This window comes from Chiloscyllium punctatum, chromosome 27 (genome assembly GCF_047496795.1).
Source record: "Chiloscyllium punctatum isolate Juve2018m chromosome 27, sChiPun1.3, whole genome shotgun sequence".
NCBI lineage: Eukaryota > Metazoa > Chordata > Chondrichthyes > Orectolobiformes > Hemiscylliidae > Chiloscyllium > Chiloscyllium punctatum.
The window spans coordinates 17251331-17271451 of NC_092765.1; the positions used below are offsets into that span (position 1 = coordinate 17251331).

Below are 20121 nucleotides of genomic sequence, written 5' to 3' on the forward strand. Positions count from 1 at the left end.
TGGGGCGAAATAGTGGGGAGAACGAGAAAGGGGGAGACAAAGGGATAGAGAGAAGGGGAGGAAAGGGCCGGGTGCCCCGGATGTAAAGATAACGAAATGTTTGACCACTGTTTTTCAATAATAGGAGAACGTGGCAACATTTGTACAGTATCTAACCGAGTTGCAAGGTGTCTGTGAAATGCTACTGGGTTCAATGACGTGGCCAAGTTTGAATTGTTCATAAGTGATTTATAAGAAGCAATTGCGTCCACAAATGACCGAATTAGGGATGGGCGATGTATACTGTGCCAGACGCTGACATCTCGAAAAAACATTTCTTTTAAAAACTGAATTAGTAGCATGACGAATTGTGAAAAACATCGTATGCAAATTCGAAGAAAGATCTAGGCGGACACGGTTAGTGATGGAGATCCAGCGCGAAGAGGAAAAGGTCACTGAACTCGAAAGGTTAACTCTGATTTCTCTCCACAGACGCTGCCAGACCTGCTGAGCTTTTCCAGCATTTTCTCTTTTGGAGCTTTCCTGGTTTTGTTTCTGATTTCCAGCAGTCGCAGTTTTTATGATACAGGAAAGGTTTGTTTATGAGATTTGTCGGAGAGAATGTTGACCTGGATTATCTGCCAAATGGGAATGTGAAGGGAAGATAAATTTTGGTTCTTAGCTGGATACGTCACCAAAACCACCAGCGCTCCGCTTCCAGGCTGCGATATTAACTGGGTGTCGGAGTGAATAGCAAGGAATTCAATTTAGGAACGTACACAGCCCACTGACAGAAATTATTAACAACAGAAACAGAAATTGCTGGAAAAATAAGTAGGTCTGGCAACATCTGTGGAGACAAAGCAAAGATTTCGGGTTCAGAGCCAAATATTAGGCACAGTCCAATTCATTTCCCATTCTTCACAGATCCTGCGACACGTCCAAGTGACTAATTCACCACAGTAACTGGTTATTGAACAACCGAAGTATTTAAAGAGGGTTCAAGGAGCTGTCATTCTTAACCATTGCTCAATCAAAATCATTTTGGGCCTGGAAGATGTAACAGCCAGGGATGGCAGCAGGGGACAGCTTTTAGATAGGGTCTGAATGCGACAGCGATTTTGATATTAATAAAGTAATGACCCTGGGAGAACACGCTGCTGGAAATAGATCTTTTCTGCTGCGTACTGAGACTCCCAAACACAATTTTGCTAAACTTCCAGCAGGTGCGGCCTGACCTCTGCCCTACCAGTGGGAGCCTGCCACAGGCAGAAGGGGAAACTCTAGCAATGAAGTAAATACAAGAGACAGGAGCAGAGGGAGAGCAAGGAAACACAACACTGGTGGGGAGAAAAAGGAATCAAAAAGTACAAAAACGTTAGGAAAATACAGTTGAGCGGAGAGATTAAGTAGGCAGCAGTTAATTGCTTCCCATGTCCTGCTTTGATTCAATCCCGTCACTTTCTTCCGATCAGTTGTCAATAATTTGATTCGATATGGATTCCCTGCTCCGATCAGTTATTGACTCTCTGTGCAAAGCTATGTCACTATGGTTGGATTTGGTTACCTCCAGTGATGCTTCTGTGTTGACAAATCGCTCTATTTCTGGTAACCTCATCACGGCCAAATGCTAAACTCTTGGATCAATCCCAGTCACAAGCGCCCAGAACTTTCTAACGTGGGTATAAAGAGCCTCCCAGCAGCCCTGGCAGCACAGTCTGGGCACCATTCGCTTCTCTTCCCGCAATCATGAGCTCCAAAAGCACCCCGGCGGTGGGCATCGATCTGGGCACCACCTACTCCTGTGTTGGGGTCTTCCAGCATGGCAAGGTGGAGATTATCGCCAATGACCAGGGGAACCGCACCACCCCCAGTTATGTGGCGTTCACCGACACCGAGAGACTGATCGGAGACGCGGCTAAGAACCAAGTGGCCATGAACCCCCAGAACACCATATTTGACGCCAAGAGACTGATCGGCAGGAGATACGACGATGCTACTGTGCAGACCGACCTTAAACATTGGCCTTTTAAAGTGATCAATGACTCCTCCAGACCCAAAGTTGAGGTTCAGCACAAGGGGGAAACTAAGACTTTCTACGCAGAAGAGATTTCCTCCATGGTGTTAGCCAAGATGAGGGAGATCGCCGAGGCTTACCTGGGAAAGAGCATTTCGAGCGCGGTGATCACGGTCCCCGCTTACTTCAACGATTCCCAGCGCCAAGCGACCAAGGACGCAGGGACTATCAGCGGGCTCAATGTCCTCAGGATTATTAATGAGCCCACTGCCGCCGCCATCGCCTATGGCTTGGACAAGAGGGTGGGTTATTTCTGTTTAGTAATTCATTGGATGTGGGTTTTGCTGGCTGGGCCAGCATTTATTGGGTACCTGTTAGTTGCTCTTGAGAAGGTGGCCTTCTTGAACCACTGCAGTCTATTTGATGCAGGTAGACCCACAATACCCTTAAGGAATGGATGGTCCAAGATTTGGACTCAGCAATGCTGAACTTCAGCCATACATTTCAAAGTCAGAATGGTGTGAGGTTTGGAGGGGAACTTGCAGGTGGTAGTGTTCCCGAGTGTCTCCTTCTAGATGGTAGTGAACATGGGTTTATAGAATCATAGAGTCATAGAGATGTACAGCATGGAAACAGACCCTTTGGTCCAACCTGTCCATGCTGACCAGATATCCCAACCCAATCTAGTCCCACCTGCCAGCATCTGGCCCATATCCCTCCAAACCCTTCCTATTCATATACCCATCCAAATGCCTCTTAAATGTTGCAATTGTACCAGCCTCTACCACATCCTCTGGCAGCTCATTTCATACATGTACCACCCTCTGTGTGAAAACATTCCCTCTTAGAGGTCCCTTTTAAATCTTTCCCCTCCCACCCTAAACCTATGCCTTCTAGTTCTGGACTCCCCCACCCCAGGGAAAAAAACTGTGTCTATTTATCCTATCCATGCCCCTCATGATTTATTAAACTGTTTGTTAAATGTTGTTTAAGAAGTCATGGATAATTTCTGCAGTTCATCTTGTAGATGGTCTATGCTGCTGCTACTGAGCATCAGTGGTGAAGCAGTGAACATTTGCAGATGTGCTACCAATCAAGTTGGCTACTTTGTCCAGTATGGTGTTCAGCTTCGTGTGTTGTTGGGGTTGCACTCATCCAGGCAAGTGGAGAATATTCCATCACACTCCTGACTTTGTGTATTTTGGATGGTAGATAGGCTTTGGGGAAGCCAGCAGCTGAGTGATTCATTGTAAGATTCCTAGACTCTGACCTGCTCTTGCAACCACAACACCTATGCAGCAAATCCAGTTGAGTTGTGGTCAAAGGTCACCTCAAGGATATTGACACTGAGGGATTTCGTTATAGCAATGCCATAGAATGTCAAGGAGCAATTGTTAGATATGCTCTTGTTGGAGATGGTCATTGCCTGGCACTTGTGTGGCACAAATTTTACTTGTCATTTGTCAGCCCAAACCTGATATTGTCCATGTTGTGCTGCATTTGGATATGTACTGCCTCAGAATGTGAGGAATTGTGAATGGTTTTAAACATTGCACAATCATCATCTAACCTCCCCATTTCAGCCTTATGGTGGAGAGAGGATCTTTGATGAAGCAGCTGAAGATGGTTGAGCAAAGGACAGTACACTGGGAAAACTGGGTGTGCAGTGGTAGTGTCCCTCCCTTTGAGCCAGACCTAGGTTCAAGTCCCACCTGCCCCAGAAGTATGTTTTAAGGGTCATAGTCAGAAATATACAGCACAGAAACAGACCTTTCTGTCCAACTCTTCCATGCTGACCAGATATCATAAATTAATCTGGTCCCACCTGCCAGCACTCGGCCCATATCCCTCCAAACCCTTCCTATTCATATACCCATCCAGATGCCTCTTAAATGTTGTAATTGTACCAGCCTCCATCACTTCCTCTGGCAGCGCATTCCATGTACGCACCACCCTCTGTGCCCTTTAGTTGCCATTAAATCTTTCCCCTTTCACCTTAAACGTATGACCTCTAGCTCTGGATTCCCCCATCCCAGGGGCAAGAACTTGTCTACTTACCCTATCCATGACCCTCGTGACTTTATAAACCTCATTAATGTCACCCCTCAGCCTCCGATGTTCCAGGAAAAATAGTCCCAGCTTATTCAGCCTCTCCTTGTAGCTTAAACCTTCTAACCCTGGCAACATCCTTGTAAATTTTTTCTGACCCTTTCAAGTTTCACAATATCCTTCCTATAGGAGGGAGAACAGAAATTCACACAATATTCCAAAAGTGGTCTAACCAATGTTGTGTAAAACTGCAATTTGACCTCTCAACTCCTATACTCAATACCCTGACCAATAAAGGAAAGCATACCAAATGCCTTCTTCACTATCCTATCTACCTGCGACTCCACTTTCAAGGAAAAATGAACCTGCACTGTTGTTCAGCAACAGTCCCCAGGACCTTACCATTAAGTGTATAAGTCCTGCCCTGACTTGCCTTTCCAAAATGCAGCACCTCACATTTACCTAAATTAAATTCCATCTGCCACTTCTCAGCCCAGTGGCCCATCTGATCAAGATCCAATCGTACTCTGAGGTAACCTCCTTCACTGTCCACTACACCTCCAATTTTAGTGTCATCTCCAAACTTAGTAACTATAGTTGGCTGATTTGTAATGCAGTATGACACCAACAGCATGGTTTCAGTTCCTGCATTACCTGAGGTTACCATGAAAGACTCTTCTTCTTAACATTTTCCCTTGCCTGAGGTGTGGTGACCTCAATTTAAATCATTCTAACGAGAGAGCAGCCCTATAAAAGCACACTGACATTAGGTTGGGCATCAGTTGAGGGATGCTTAGATGCATGGTGGGATCCCATATGTGCCTATCCCTGGTCATACTCAGTGACACTATTTAAGGATAATCCCTTTCTCCCTTTCAAAGCAAAAGTGATGAGAATTTTAATTTTCTCAGGAGGCTTAACAGCATTGAAATCACTTCAACAAAAAATAATGGATGTTGGATTATTGAATTAATTCAAGGCAGAGTTACATAGATTATTGATAGATAAAGGGAGTTGTGAGTTCTGTGGTGCTGGAGGCAACCAGATCAACCATGGCTGAAACCTGTTCCTAAATCCTATTGTTCTATGGAAATAGATTGGTTTTGGTAATGTAGGCTTTTATTCTAACTTTCCCTGGTTGATCAGGTTTAATCAAGGCAGTTCTAACAATGATATATAAACAATTATTCTGTATTAAAGCAAGGTACATTCCAAAAATGCTGCAATCGGTATATATCACAAGCTTACTGTACAATGCTTACAATTGCAAGTGACTTGGTTTGCATGCATTCGTATACTTTCCTTTATTGGTCAGAGTATTGAGTACAGGAGTTGGGAGGTCATGTTGTGGCTGTACAGGACATTGGTTAGGCCACTTTTGGAATATTGCATGCAATTCTGGTCTCCTTCCTATCGGAAGGATGTTGTGAAACCTGAAAGGGTTCAGAAAAGATTTACAAGGATGTTGCCAGGATTGGATGATTTGAGCTATAGAGAGGTTGAATAGGCTGGGGCTGTTTTGCCTGGAATGTTGGAGGTTGAGTGATGATCTTATGGAGGCTTATAAAATCATGAGGGGCATGGAAAGGATAAATAGACAAAATCTCTTCCTTGGAATGGGGGAGTCCAGAACTAGATGGTATTGGTTGAGGGTGAGAGGGGAAAGATACAAAAGAGACCTAAGGGGCAATGTTTTCATGCAGAGGGTGGTAAGTGTATGGAATGAGCTGCCAGAGGAAGTGATGGAGGGTGGTACGATTGCAACATTTGGATTAGATTACTCACAGTGTGGAAACATGCCCTTTGGCCCAACAAGTCCACAACGACCCGCCGAAGCACAACCCACCCAGACCCATTCCCCTACATTTACCCCTTCACCTGACACTACGGGCAATTTAGCATGGCCAATTCACCTAATTTGCACATTTTTTTGGATTGTGGGAGGAAACCAGAGCACCCAGAGGAAATCCACGCATACACGGGGAGAAAGTGCAAACTTCACACAGAGAGTTGCCTGATGCAGGAATTGAACCCGGGTCTCTGGCGCTGTGAGGCAGCAGTGCTAACTGCTGGATGGGTGTATGAATAGGAAGGGTTTGGAGGGATATGGGCCGGGTGCTGGCAGGTGGGACTAGATTGGGTCGGCATGGATGAGTTGGACCGAAGGAACTGTTTCCGTGCTGTACATCTCTATGACATGTTTGAGGATCAGGCAAACAGGTGATCAGCCTGCTATCTCAACATCCAGTCATTGGTCAGATGACTCCTACTAGCTATTACTTAGAGGACAATTTCTTATTCTTCTTTTCCATACATACAGACTGTATTTACAATCTTTAACATTCCAATCTTCCACAATTAGAACATAGAACAATACAGCGCAGTACAGGCCCTTTGGCCCTCAATGTCGCGCCGACCTGTGAACTAGTCTCAGCTTGTCCCCCTAGCCCAACCCATCATCATCCATGTGCTTATCCAAGGATTGTTCAAATGTCCCTAATGTGGCTCAGTTGACTATATTGACAGGTAGGGCATTCCATGCCCTTACCACTCTCTGAGTAAAGACCCTGCCTCTGATATCTGTCTTAAATCTATCACCCCTCAATTTGTAGTTATGCCCCCTCGTACAAGCTGGCGTCATCATTCTAGGAAAAAGACTTTCACTGTCTACCGTATATAATCCTTTGATCATCTTGTACATCTCTATCAAATCCCCTCGTAGCCTTCTTCATTCCAATGAGAACAGACCCAAATCTCTGTCTTTCCTCATAAGACCTTCCCTCCAGACCAGGAAATATCCTGGTAAAGCTCCTCTGCACCTTTTCCAATGCTTCCACATCCTTCCCGAAATATGGTGACCAGAACTGTACACGATATTCCAGGTGTGGCCGCACCAGCATTATGTTTGGTTGTAGCATGATATTGCGGCTCCGGAACTCAATCCCTCTACCAATGAAACCTAACACACCATATGCCTTCTTAACAGCACTATCAACCTGGGTGACCATTGAGAAACATCACAAAAGTGTAATATTTTCCAGGGTCCAGTTAATTTTTCACTCTTTAAGACAACTGCCTGTTTTTTTAATTAGAGGCTTATCTCTCAGTTTGAATAAATCCTACCTCCTGTCAGCTTGTTCAGCCTGCTCACAAGCTATTTCCTTGTAGCTTTTATGTCATCCAATAACCTATAATATTTATGCAACATATGATCCACTGTTTTGTTGACAAAAGGTACAACAAACATCTAGTGCATGCGTCTGTTTTAAATGAGAACTTCAGTCAGACAGCATCACCAGTGCAGTCCATCTCATAGTGAGTTACAGCTCTTAATTTAAACACAACCCTTCAGAAAGCATTAAGACATGGCCCAGTGATTTTCTAATGATTAGATCACCATTTGATTGATTTTTCAATAGAGCAACCTTCATATGTTTTTCTCATTTTAGCTAACTCGGCAAAGTTTCGGGTTACTACCCACAATTACAGCGGTGTAGCTCATCTCAAGGTCAAATGCTGTATGTGAAAAGTCTGTTTCAGCCTCAGATGGTTGCCAAGGTGATGGATGAAGTTGGTTGCTATGATACTGAGTTTGTGGCAATATCGGTAAAGATAAAACTGATGGAACAAAAGCAACAATGATATGAAGTTGGTTGAATGATGAAAAGCAGAGAGTAGTGGAGTAGTGATGAATGGTTGTCTTTCAGACTAAAGGATATTCATTTTGGCATCCTAGCAATCAGTGTTAAATAATTGCTTTTCTGTATCTATAATAATGAACTATAGTAGTGTGCAAGCGCAAGTTCAAAATTTATGGATGACATTTGGAAGTGCTATGAAGTGTGGGAAAATAGACACAAGAGATATCCTTCAAGTGAACATAGACAGGCTGGTGGAATGGGTGAACACGTAGTAGGTGAAACTTAGTGCAGAGAAATGTGAAATGATACTTTTGGGAAAAACAACCAAGAAAGACAACATAGAATAAAGTGATAATGACTCCAAGAAAACCTTTCTCGTAGATGGAATGGCAATAGTGAACAAGGATTATAGAATGAGAACGATGGAATAATGTGAGATGGTTGACAAAGGTGAAAATGTGGATAGAATATCGGAAGTTGCACTGATGGAATTATTTGCATCAGAATGAAAATTCAGGAGGTGTACAGAATTAGTTGCAGTAAAAAGATGCAAAAAAACTAAGCCACAATATACAACAACTATAGCACATATAATGCCATAAGCCTGGATCATAAAAATGCATTGACAGTAGATAACATTACAACATGACACTAAGAGCAATAACTGGATAGGCCAAGGAGTGATTTCATTATACCAGCCACATCACCACAGTGACAGCTTTGACAGGGCAAAAGGTGGAAAGTATGGTTGGGTGGAAACATTTCCTTTAAAGGGATGGCAGCCTCCCTCAGTCAGATTTTCATCAGGCTAGGATGTAGAGGGTTCAAGGATGGGTAGGGCATTGTTCACAAGTGAACATATATTCTTGGGTGAGGCGGGGGGGGGGGGGGGGGTCATGCAGAGAGGGAGGTAATAGCTGATCTGTTTGAAGAGTTCACAGGGTCAGCAGCAGGAAGGGCAATTTGAATGGGGAGGAGAATAACAAGATCAGCTTCCAGTTGGTGCGCTGGGTAGAAAACATCTTTAAAAAAATTGTCATTCCATTGAAGCAATTGGAATTCTGCTCATATGCCAACTGTCCTGCACAGCCATTTGGAAGATGCCAAGGCAGGCACAGAGAGAAGCTGTAGACTTGTCTAAGAAGGAATCAATTAGGAGAACGTGAGGACTGCAGATGCTGGAGATCAGACTCAAGAATGGGGTGCTGGAAAAACAGAGTCAGTCAGGCAGTATCCAAGGAGCAGGAGCAATGTTTCGGGCGTAAGCCCTTCATCAGGAATGAGGCTTGCGAGAGAGGGAAGAGGAGACTTTCTTCAAGGTAGGCATCCTTGGACGAGGATTCACAGTAAGTGTGCAATTTGTTACTCCAAATTCTAAGGCTGAAGCCAGGCGCCAATTCGTGGATGCCTCCTCCTACTGCCCGCTCAACCACGATCTCACCTCTCATCACCAACCATTATTTCCCAGACCACCCACAACCTCATCACCTTTGGGGATCTCCCATCCGCAGCCTCCAACCTCATTGTCCAGGAACCCCGCACTGCCCGATTCAACCTCCTATCCAAAATTCGCAAACGTGACTGCCCCGGTCAACCCATTGTCTCAGCCTCTTCCTGCCCCACCAAACATATCTCTGTATTCCTTGACACCATCCTGACCCCTTAGTCCAGGAACTCCCACCTACGTTCGGGACACCACCCACACCCTCCACCTCCACCTCCACCATTACTTTCATTTCCCTATCCCCAATATCTAATCTTCACCATGGACATCCAGTCCCTCTACACATCTATTCACCATCAAAAAGGCCTCAAAGTCCCCCATTTCTTCCTCTCATGCCAACCCAACCAGTACCCTTCCACTGACACTCTTATTTGACTGGCTGAACTGCAGACTTGTCTAAGAGGGAATCAGCTAGGAGAAAGTGAGGACTGCAGATGCTGGAGATCAGGGTCGAAGAGAGTGGTGCTGGAAAAACACAGCCAGTCAGGCCTCACCTGCAACAATTTCTCCTTCCAATCCTCCTTTTTCCTCCAGACCAAAGGATAGCAATGGACACTTGCATGGGCCCCAGCTATGCCTGCCTCTTCATGGAATGGCAATAGTGAACAAGGATTATAAAATGAGAACAATGGAATAATGTGAGATGGTTGACAAAGGTGAAAATGTGGATAGAATATCGGAAGTTGCACTGATGGAATTATTTGCATCAGAATGAAAATTCAGGAGGTGTACAGAATTAGTTGCAGTAAAAAGATGCAAAAAAACTAAGCCACAATATACAACAACTATAGCACATATAATGCCATAAGCCTGGATCATAAAAATGCATTGACAGTAGATAACATTACAACATGACACTAAGAGCAGTAACTGGATAGGCCAAGGAGTGATTTCATTATACCAGCCACACCACCACAGTGACAGCTTTGACAGGGCAAAAGGTGGAAAGTATGGTTGGGTGGAAACATTTCCTTTCATTGGGTACATGGAACTGGTTTCCACCCCCAATCCAAAAATGTGCAGATTAGGTGAATTGGCTATGCCAAATTGCGCATGGTGTTCCAGGGTGTGTAGGTTAGGTGCATTAGTCAGGAGTAAATGTAGAGTAATGGGTTTGGTTGGGAGGGTTGGTGTGGACTTGTTGGGCCATATGGCCTGTTTCCACACTGTAGGGATTCTAAGATTCTGCAGCTACACTGGCACCAGTCCCCACCTTTTCCTCTACATCATCAATGACTGTATCGGTGCTACCTCGTGCTCCCACAAGGAGGTTTAACAGTTCATTAACTTCACAAACACCTTCCACCCTGACCTCAAGTATACCTGGACCACGTCAGACACCTCCCTCCCCTTCCTGACCTCTCCATCTCCATTTCCGGTGACCAACTCAACACTGGCTCCTCAGATGCTGCCTGACTTGCTGTGCTTTTTCAGCACCACACTCTTCAACTAAGAGGGAATCAAGCCTAGGCGCTGCCAGAAAAGTTGAAGAAAACTGCAAGGCTGGGTTTGGAAGAGCAGACTGCTTCAGAAAAGAGAAATGAAAAGAGGCACAACAACAGGGTTGAGGGGGTGGGGGAATGATGTTCCAGGAGGGCTAAACAGAAAAAGTGAACAAAAAGTGTAAATGGAAATAATGGACTCAGCTCTGGAGTGGGAAGTCAAATGCATACAAAAACTGAAAACTTAAGCAGCAATTATTGGAATACATAATCTAAGTGAGAAATAAATAGGAATAACGCAATAGAGTCTAGATTAACATCATAGGTTTTGTCGTGGGATAATGTTGATGAAGGTAGAGTGAAGTTGTCATTAAATATGGATTTGTTATTGTCCAAGTTCAGAGATAATCAGAGATGAGTTGTTTCCAGGAGTTGAGGGTAGAATATCAAAAGTTGCACTGATGAAAATTCAGGAGATGTACAGAATTAGTTGCAGTAGGAAGGTGGAAAAACTAAGCCACAATGTACAACGACAGTAGCACGTTATGCCATAAGCCTAGGTCACAAAATACAATGACAGTGAAAAAATTTACAACTTGACACTAAGCAAACATACAAGAGTAGATTACATTACAAAATGAAGTAGGTTACAATGTACAGTGACAAGAAATTTCATTAAACCATACAAACAGACTATCAATTAACTGGAGATTAGGTTGCATTACAGAATGAAAGTACAAAGTTAAAAAACACACACCAGGTTATAGCCCAACAGGTTTATTTGGAAGCACTAGTTTTTGGAGTGCTGCTCTTTCACCAGGTTGTTGTGGAGTATAACATCTTAGGACACAGAATTTATAGCAAAAGTTTACAGTGTGATATAACTGAAATTATGTACAGGTATTGAAAAAAACCTGCATTGTTTATTAAGTCTCATCTTTTAGAATGGGCTTGTTGGTTTCAGTTCTTTCATATGTAAATTCCAGAACTTTCTTAAAGTTACATTCTCAAGTGACCTTTAACAATAGGTGCCACGTTGGCCCAGATAATGCACCGAAGGTGGGAGGTGCCCTGTCTGTGCCCCAACGTTCAGACTGATTCTAATGTAAAAAAAGGGGCTTACAGAATCTTACATAGATTTAAGCAGTTTTGAGCAAAATAAAATATAGTTCTGCAAGTACAAATTCACCCCACAAACTTATATGTGTTTGTGTGAGTGTAAAGGGGTAGAATTCTTCGAGAGGGCGCTTGTGGGAGTGTATGTATGAACGTATGGGAGTGTATGAGAGAGAGCTTGTGTAGAAGCGAGGGTCTGGGTGAGCGTTTGGGTCTGTAGGAGCGTGCGCGCAGTGCAGTGAGGTCACCTGTAGAGTGATATGAACCCAAGGTTCCGGTTGAGGCCATCTCCATGAGTACCGAACTTGGTCCAAATCAGAATGAAAGTAGGCTGTATTATTATGGTAAATTATATTTACCTTGAGATAAATCTTAATTTTGCTTCTAATTTTATTTGGTTGAAAGAACTTTACACATAACATAGTTAAACAAAAGATAACTGTTATGTTCCTAAAATAAGACGTGTGAAAGAAAAAAAGAATCACTTTTTGTAAAAAGCCCGTAACAAGGAGTGGTTGCTTTCCTGACCTGTAGTTTCAATCTTAAAAACATTTTTGCGTACTTTGAAGCTAACGGCCCAAACATCATCTTACAAATTCAAAGATTCACTAAATATTAGAAAATCACTACTATTTCAACTGAAGTCCTGCTCCGGCTTTTCGCTTTCCTCGATTCTCACTTGCCCTATGCACAACTTTCACAACTCCCACCTTCTCTCACACTCAGAAACCTCTCCTACTCACTGAGCGCTCAGACCACCACTTCCCTTTTTCTGTCTGGCCAGTTCGCTCCTCCCCTTTCGCAGCTCACCTGAACCCTTGTGGGAGAGGTAATGAATAGGGCTGGCTTAAAAACTGCCCAGGAAAACAGTCGGGAGCAGAAGACGTGATAAACCGTGAGATAGAAGAAAGCAACGAAATAGCAGTTTACTTTCTTTTAATTGAAACAAAACCTGAGCCTGCTCAGGAGCCCTGCTGGACCGGAAATGGCTGTAGCAAGATTAAAGCAATGTCCTTGATTTACTAAACACCAACCCAAAAAAAAGTCATTAGAATATGCTCTAACTAGGAGACAGTTGTGCTAAGTTTTAAATAAATTAAAAAATAACTCCTTCCAACCCCCGTTTAATTTCGCTCCCTCCCTCAGTTCTATGTAAGAGCACTGCTGGATGTGTAAAATAAAACCTGCTCCTTCCAACCCCATTTTGATTTCGCATTCTCTCCCTCACATTTGATGGTCTATATTACCATTAACGGTTTTTGCCCGTAAATTGATCAGTTAGAGAACGCGGGTAATTTGCCAGTGGTAGTTGATTAACACAAAGGGTGATTTGGTGATGCGAAACAAAACGTTCAGTTGTGTAAATGCACCTCTGGATATAGAAAAGAAATGCTGGATAATAGATAATAAGGGAAAAGTCTCAGCCAATAATTGTACGATATTCCATTGCCTACTAATTACTATTATTTGCAATTAAGAATTACAATGAATATTTTCCAGTGTGATTAAAATAAATTCAAAACATTCCCAACATCTATTATGTATCAGACAAACCTGCTGAATGTATTAAATTGATTTAACTCTGGTTTCGTAGGACATGGTGAAACATTTTGTTTCTTCTCCTCACCATGTCCCAATCTATTACCTTATTTAATCACTGAAAGTGCAATACTTGTCCATTTATATCCTTACCATCCAAGGCTCCAGACACACCTCCCAGGTGAAACATTTTATTCAATCTAGTAGACTAATTCACTAATAATGCAGTTTCCACTAAACTGGGGAGACAAAACACAGATTGGGTGATTGTGGAACGCCTGCATTCTGCCCATTTAAAAAAAACTGAGCTTACAGTTGTTTTGACATTTCAACACACCACTGTGTTCCTATGCCAACTTTCTGTCTCAGACCTGCAGCAGTACTCCAGCAAAGCTCAATGCGTTTAGATACCTTACATCATTCAGGATTCAAAATCAAGTTTAACAATTTCAGAACATGAATCTTCTCCATTACCCACCCCTAACTCCTGTCATGAAAGGGTTGCTTTCAGCAAAACCAACTGATTTACAACTACTCACAATCCCCATTATCACCTACCTAACTTCTTCCCCATCAACAATCCTTTTGTCTGCCTACCCTTTCTTGCTCACTCTGTGTTCATCTCCGCCCATCTGCTAGCACCTTTTCCTCCCAACTGTCCCATTGCTAGCGTAAATACCATCTTTTGCTGGGGGCTTCTAGTTGTGAAGAAAGGTCATTAGACTTGAAATATTAAAATTTTTTTCCCCACAGATACTGCCACACCCACCGAGTTTCTTTTTTCTATTGGAAATTAAATACAGTCTGAAACTGTCCTTCAGGATACATCTCAAACCTATTTTCTTTACAGCAGTGAGAGTTAAAATATATTCACCGTTAGAATCCCATTGTATCGTCCCCTTAATCCTTTAATTTATTTAACAGCCCTCACATTGTTAATGTTCCTTCAAATAGGGCTTGACTTTTCCCTGATCAACCAGAATGACTGCACCTTCCATCACAACCACTGGTGTGGATTGTACCCTGAAGATTGTTTTGTTTGTTGTTTAGGTAGGAGTGGAGTGTAATGTCCTCATCTTCGATTTGGGTGGTGGAACCTTTGATGTGTCAATTCTTACAATAGAGGATGGTGTCTTCGAGGTCAAATCCACAGCTGGAGACACACACCTCGGTGGTGAGGATTTTGATAACCGTATGGTGAACCACTTTGTTGAAGAGTTTAAGCGCAAATACAAGAAGGATATCAGTGGGAACAAGCGAGCTGTGCGTCGCCTTCATACTGCCTGTGAAAGGGCAAAACGAACTCTGTCCTCCAGCTCGCAGGCTAGCCTGGAGATTGACTCCCTGTTTGAAGGTATAGACTTCTATACTTCCATCACCCGGGCACGGTTTGAGGAGCTGAATTCCGATCTCTTCCGAGGAACCTTGGAGCCCGTGGAAAAAGCTCTAAGAGATGCCAAAATGGACAAGAGCCAGATTCACGAGATTGTACTTGTGGGGGGATCTACTAGAATTCCAAAGATACAGAAACTTTTGCAGGACCTATTTAGTGGGAAGGAGTTGAATAAAAGCATCAATCCTGATGAGGCAGTAGCTTATGGGGCAGCTGTACAAGCAGCCATTCTGAGTGGAGATGTCTCAGAAACAGTGCAGGACTTGCTCCTTCTGGATGTTACACCCCTATCATTGGGTATTGAGACAGCTGGGGGAGTGATGACAACCCTCATCAAGAGAAACACAACTATTCCCACAAAGCAGACCCAAATCTTCACCACATACTCAGACAACCAACCTGGTGTCCTGGTCCAAGTGTTTGAGGGTGAGCGAGCCATGACCAAAGACAACAACCTGCTAGGCAAGTTTGAGTTGATAGGAATCCCACCTGCACCCCGAGGTGTCCCTCAGATAGAGGTCACCTTTGACATTGATGCCAATGGAATATTGAATGTTTCTGCTGTGGACAAAAGTACTGGTAAGGAGAATAAGATCACCATCACAAATGACAAAGGGCGTCTGAGCAAAGAGGATATTGATCGCATGGTGAACGAGGCAGAACATTACAAAGCAGATGATGAAGCACAACGACTGCGGATAACTGCCAAGAACACCCTCGAATCTTACGCATACAATGTGAAATCCACAGTGGAATATGATAACATAAAGGTAGGAATCAATACTGTGATATCAAATAGGCAGATGGATTATGGGAAAAAAATCTAGTGTGTCATTAATGTAGCTATCAATATATAAAGAGTGTTATAATGTGCTGTTCAAAATATGCATTTTAACTGACTGCAAATCACTAGTGTTTCCATAAATTCTCAAGGGTTGTAGATTTTTGGAAATAAAAAAACTAATACATTTAACACAAGTGAATCTGTCTGCTTGAGCAAGCAGGAGTGTAAAGCACTTAACTATGCACAGTTTATCACATCATGGAAAAGTGTTGTATAAATCACAGTAGGGAGTCGAAGAGCAGAAAACCAAGCCAAGGCATCTGAGGATTAATGATCTGATTCTGTACATAGCATTTGAATTCTGACAGATTTGAGATGATTAAACAAAAGGATTTCCCAAGGGACTTGTGACAGTACCATTGAATGTGTAAAGTGCTTAATTAGATCATTTCCACCATGCTGTTTTGGAACAAATACATAAACAAACAATGTAAGTGTTGTCTCCTGAGTAAATTGAAAATGTTTTATGGAATTATTTCAGATACAATAGTGCTGACCAACAGTCCTCCATGTCTCCTTTTCTTGGCTAGTTTTTGTTCTTTCTTCTCTAGTACATACATGATTCTTGCTCAGATACAGTTCCACGGGGGCAAAGTGACTTACATAATGTGCTGAAATGGTCACTATTTTCATATAGTCACCATTTTCAGCAGGGTTTGTAAACATGGGGTGATCAAACATAATAAGTACTCAATAAACAAAGACACACTCATACCACCACACATGCATGTATGCATACTCACAAATACATTTATATGTACTTACACTAATGCATTCACATGCTTACATGCACAATTATATGCACATGCTCACATTCACAATTTACCATATACACTCCGAGACAACCAAAAGTGTACATGCTTATGTCCACACAACCATCTGCTTCCAGACTTCAAAAGAATATGCACATGCAGGTACATACATATATAGATAGACAAAGAACAGGAAGGATGCACACATGGGTTTGAATGCCACCAAGGCAGAGAATGGAATTTAAATTCAGTAAAACTCTGCAGTTAAGGGTCTAATGATGACCATGAAATTATTGTTGATTGTTGGAAAAACCTATTTGGTTCACTAATATCCTTCAGGGAAGGAAACTACCATCTTTACCTGGACTGGCCTACATCTGACTCCAGACCCACAGCAATGTGGTAGAATCTTGACTGCCCTCTGGGCAATTCAGGATGGGTAATAAATAATGTCATAGCCAGTGATGTCTATATATTAGATTATTTATAATATATTATATATTACTTACAGTGTGGAAACAGGCCCTTCGGCCCATCAAGTCCATACCATCCCGCTGAAGCGCATCCACCCAGACCCATTTCCCTACATTTACCCCTGCACCTAATACTACAGGCAATTTAGCATGGCCAATTCACCTAACCTGCACATTTTTGGACTGTGGGAGGAAACCAGAGCACACGGAGGAAACCCACGTAGACACTGGGAGAATGTGCAAACTCCACACAGTCAGTCGCCTGAGGCGGGAATTGAATGCAGGTCTCTGGTGCTGTGAGGCAGCAGTGCTAGCCACTGTGCCACCCACCTGTGCCACTGTGCCGCCCACACTGTGGGTGGTACAGTGGCACAGGTAGGCTATATGCCGTGAATGAATAAGAAAAAAATGAGTGACACTAAACGGAGAGATGTGGAGGTGAGAGAATACATTTCACTTGCATTTCCAACACTTTTAATAATTGAATATAGCTTGATATCAAGTCTTCCCTTTTGCAACTTGGAAGCTATTTTATTATTTATTTTCTTTTCTTGAATATTCAAATTCTGATCACATTGCTGCTTCAATTTGGACCCTTCATTATAGCCTCTTTGTAATGAAAAAATAACAAGTATGCTTTTTTGATTACTACTTCACATAAGAAATAACAATGAGAATAGTAGTTGACTCCAAGAAAGAAGTGTACTGGTGAATTGGGCAGACAAGTGGCATTTAAAATTAACACTGAAAGGTGTGAGATTATTTATTGTGGTAAGAAAAATAAACAGAAGGAATACAACTAAACACTACAACACTGAAGGGGATGCATAAACAGAAAGAACTTCGGATATATGTCCACAAATCTTTGAAGATGGCAGACAAGTTAAAAAAGACATGCATATTCCTTGGTTTTATAGAGGCATGGAAGTTCAGCTCAACCTTTATTCAACACTGGCTAGGTCCCAGCTGGAATTTTGTCATTTCTGTTGGACACCATATTTCAAGGATAACTAGACATCAGAGAGATTATAGACAAAATTTACTAGGATTATACAAGGGTTGAAAGATTTCGGTTACATGGAAAAATTAAAAGATTACAGAAACCAAATCTTTTCCATAAATAAGGTTAAGAAAGACTTGATAGAAGAGTTCCAAACAAGAAAAAATTTGATACAGTCAACACCAGTGGCGGTAGTGGTGTTGGGGTGGGGGTTGGGGCAGGGGCAGGGATGGGGGTGGGAAGGGAGGGAGCAGGGAGGTGGTCAGTCATCAGAGGTTTCAGTTTTAGAGTCACAGACCCAGTAATGATATGAAGAAAACCTGGACATCAATAATTCAATAAAAATGCTCTTGCAGCTATGTGACGTAAACCTCAGTATCTATGAAAATGATTTAACTCCACTCTATTGCCTGCTTAATGGACTGAGATTCATATCTTAATTTGATCTTTTCAGGGTAAACTGAGTGAAGATGACAAACAGAAAGTTTTGAACAAGATAAAGGAGACCCTCGATTGGCTAGATCGAAACCAAATGGCTGAAAAAGAAGAGTTTGAGTTTCATCAGAAGGAGCTGGAGAAGGTGTGTAATCCTGTTATGGCTCAGCTGTACCAGAGTGGTGCTGCCCCTGGTCCAGGGGGATTTCCTCCAGGAGAAGCAAGCAGCCCAGGATCTGCTGGACCAACTATAGAGGAAGTGGACTAAAGATAACAGAAAAATATATGAAACAACAATTATTCTCCACCAGCGATAATATACTAAAATAACATTTGTTTTCTTCAGACACATGGTTATTCTCTTAAGTTCAGGTTTATTCTTTAACTATTAAATTAGCCATAATGTAAACAGAAGACAGCGTATGATCCAAACTAGAACATGGTAGGTTACAGTTAGGCACAGACCATCAGACTCAATGCTCAAAAATAATTCTTCGACAATATATGTTTTGATATAAATAATTGTATTTTTCACCACTACACCAAGCTGGAAATTAACTGCTTGTTCGTGTCAATAAGATATTTTAGCAACAGGTGATTCAAACAGGATGCATAACAGTCGAATATGATTCTGAAAAATATGAACATTAAAGTGCATGATTGATGTATCATACTTTGGTTTGAATTGGCTTCTGTTCCATTTACAATGTAGCACCATGATCAGTGACGACTTTGTATGATTTGGCTTGGTTGCCTATTTTTAGAAACCTTTGCTCAAATTGAAGTGTCTGCATTTGTTTTTCTAAATTGCACTCTGTTTAGTGTGCAGTTTTAGTAGTTATCTACCAGCTTGCTTTTCATGCATCTCTTTCATTATCCTCTGTCTTCAAAAAAGTGTCTCCTGGATCTTGAGCATAAGTTGTGCTGGGGAGGAGGAACCTTTCTGATTGGTGTTGTGCAAATATATAACAATGCAATTTGAAAATCTTGCCTTGTTGCTCAGCACTTAGATGATCGTTTTGGTAGCAGGAACCTTATGTTCTGCAAATCATCTAAGTGTGAATTGTAAGATGACAATGTGGTCACTCTCAACTTAATATACATACCTTTAAATGGCTCCCAGTAAATTGTAGTCTATTGTCAGACACCACCCATTCTGGGATATTATGCATCGATTAAGTCTTTGAACAATAGAAAATGTGGAGATGTAATCTGTCACAAGGATGTAATCTTCCCACATATAGATTTGTTGCTACATCATGTCAATATAAAAGGTTGGTACATTTGGCATGCCTCAAATGTGTTCATGAGTTGTTGAATATCCTGATTCATCCCTGGCCAGTATGCAGATTTACATTGCTAGCCATCTTGTGTGGTCTATACTCCATATGTCCTTGGTGCAACACAGACATTACATTCTGACATAATGCTATTGGTATTTGTTTGCCTTGAAGATGATTTATCTCTGTTTGACTAAAATAAACAAGTCTTTTTGGGTACTTCTTTAATACTGTCGGGTATTAATGAATAGTATTATTCTTTATCCTGAATAATAGTCTTTTGCAACTCTTGCAGTTGCTTATCTTCAGCAGCTGCTGATTGCAACTCTCACAATGATTCTTGCAAAAAAGTGTAACAGATCAACATTGAGAATGGTTTCAATTTCAATTGAATCAATTACATCCTTTGTGGACTGTAGTGCCACAGTGGGTGTGGTTTCTATATCATAATTTGTGGCTACACCAATCTTTGTGCATACTAGTAGTCTTGCCACTGGCAGATCACTGGCAATATCTAGCAGGTAGAAGGTTTTCAGAAGCCAAGATGATCTTGCTATTGGCACTGTACTGTGAGTAAGCTAATGCATGGAATTGGTGATTCATTATACAGCAGATGATTTCTTGAAGATTGCATCATGGCATGCCATTTATTAGATA

The 20121-nt window shown here is 42.1% G+C and overlaps 1 protein-coding gene across 1 annotated transcript; it reads left to right on the forward strand.

Annotated features, from left to right (window-relative positions):
* The first annotated feature begins 401 nt into the window (after positions 1 to 401).
* On the forward strand, positions 402 to 19650 carry LOC140453489 (heat shock cognate 71 kDa protein-like). The gene is made up of 3 exons (XM_072548210.1): positions 402 to 2298; positions 14338 to 15450; positions 18204 to 19650. Exons 1-3 carry the CDS (start codon positions 1729 to 1731, stop codon positions 18450 to 18452), a joined length of 1932 nt encoding a protein of 643 aa, XP_072404311.1. The 5' UTR covers positions 402 to 1728; the 3' UTR covers positions 18453 to 19650.
* Positions 19651 to 20121: the final 471 nt, after the last annotated feature.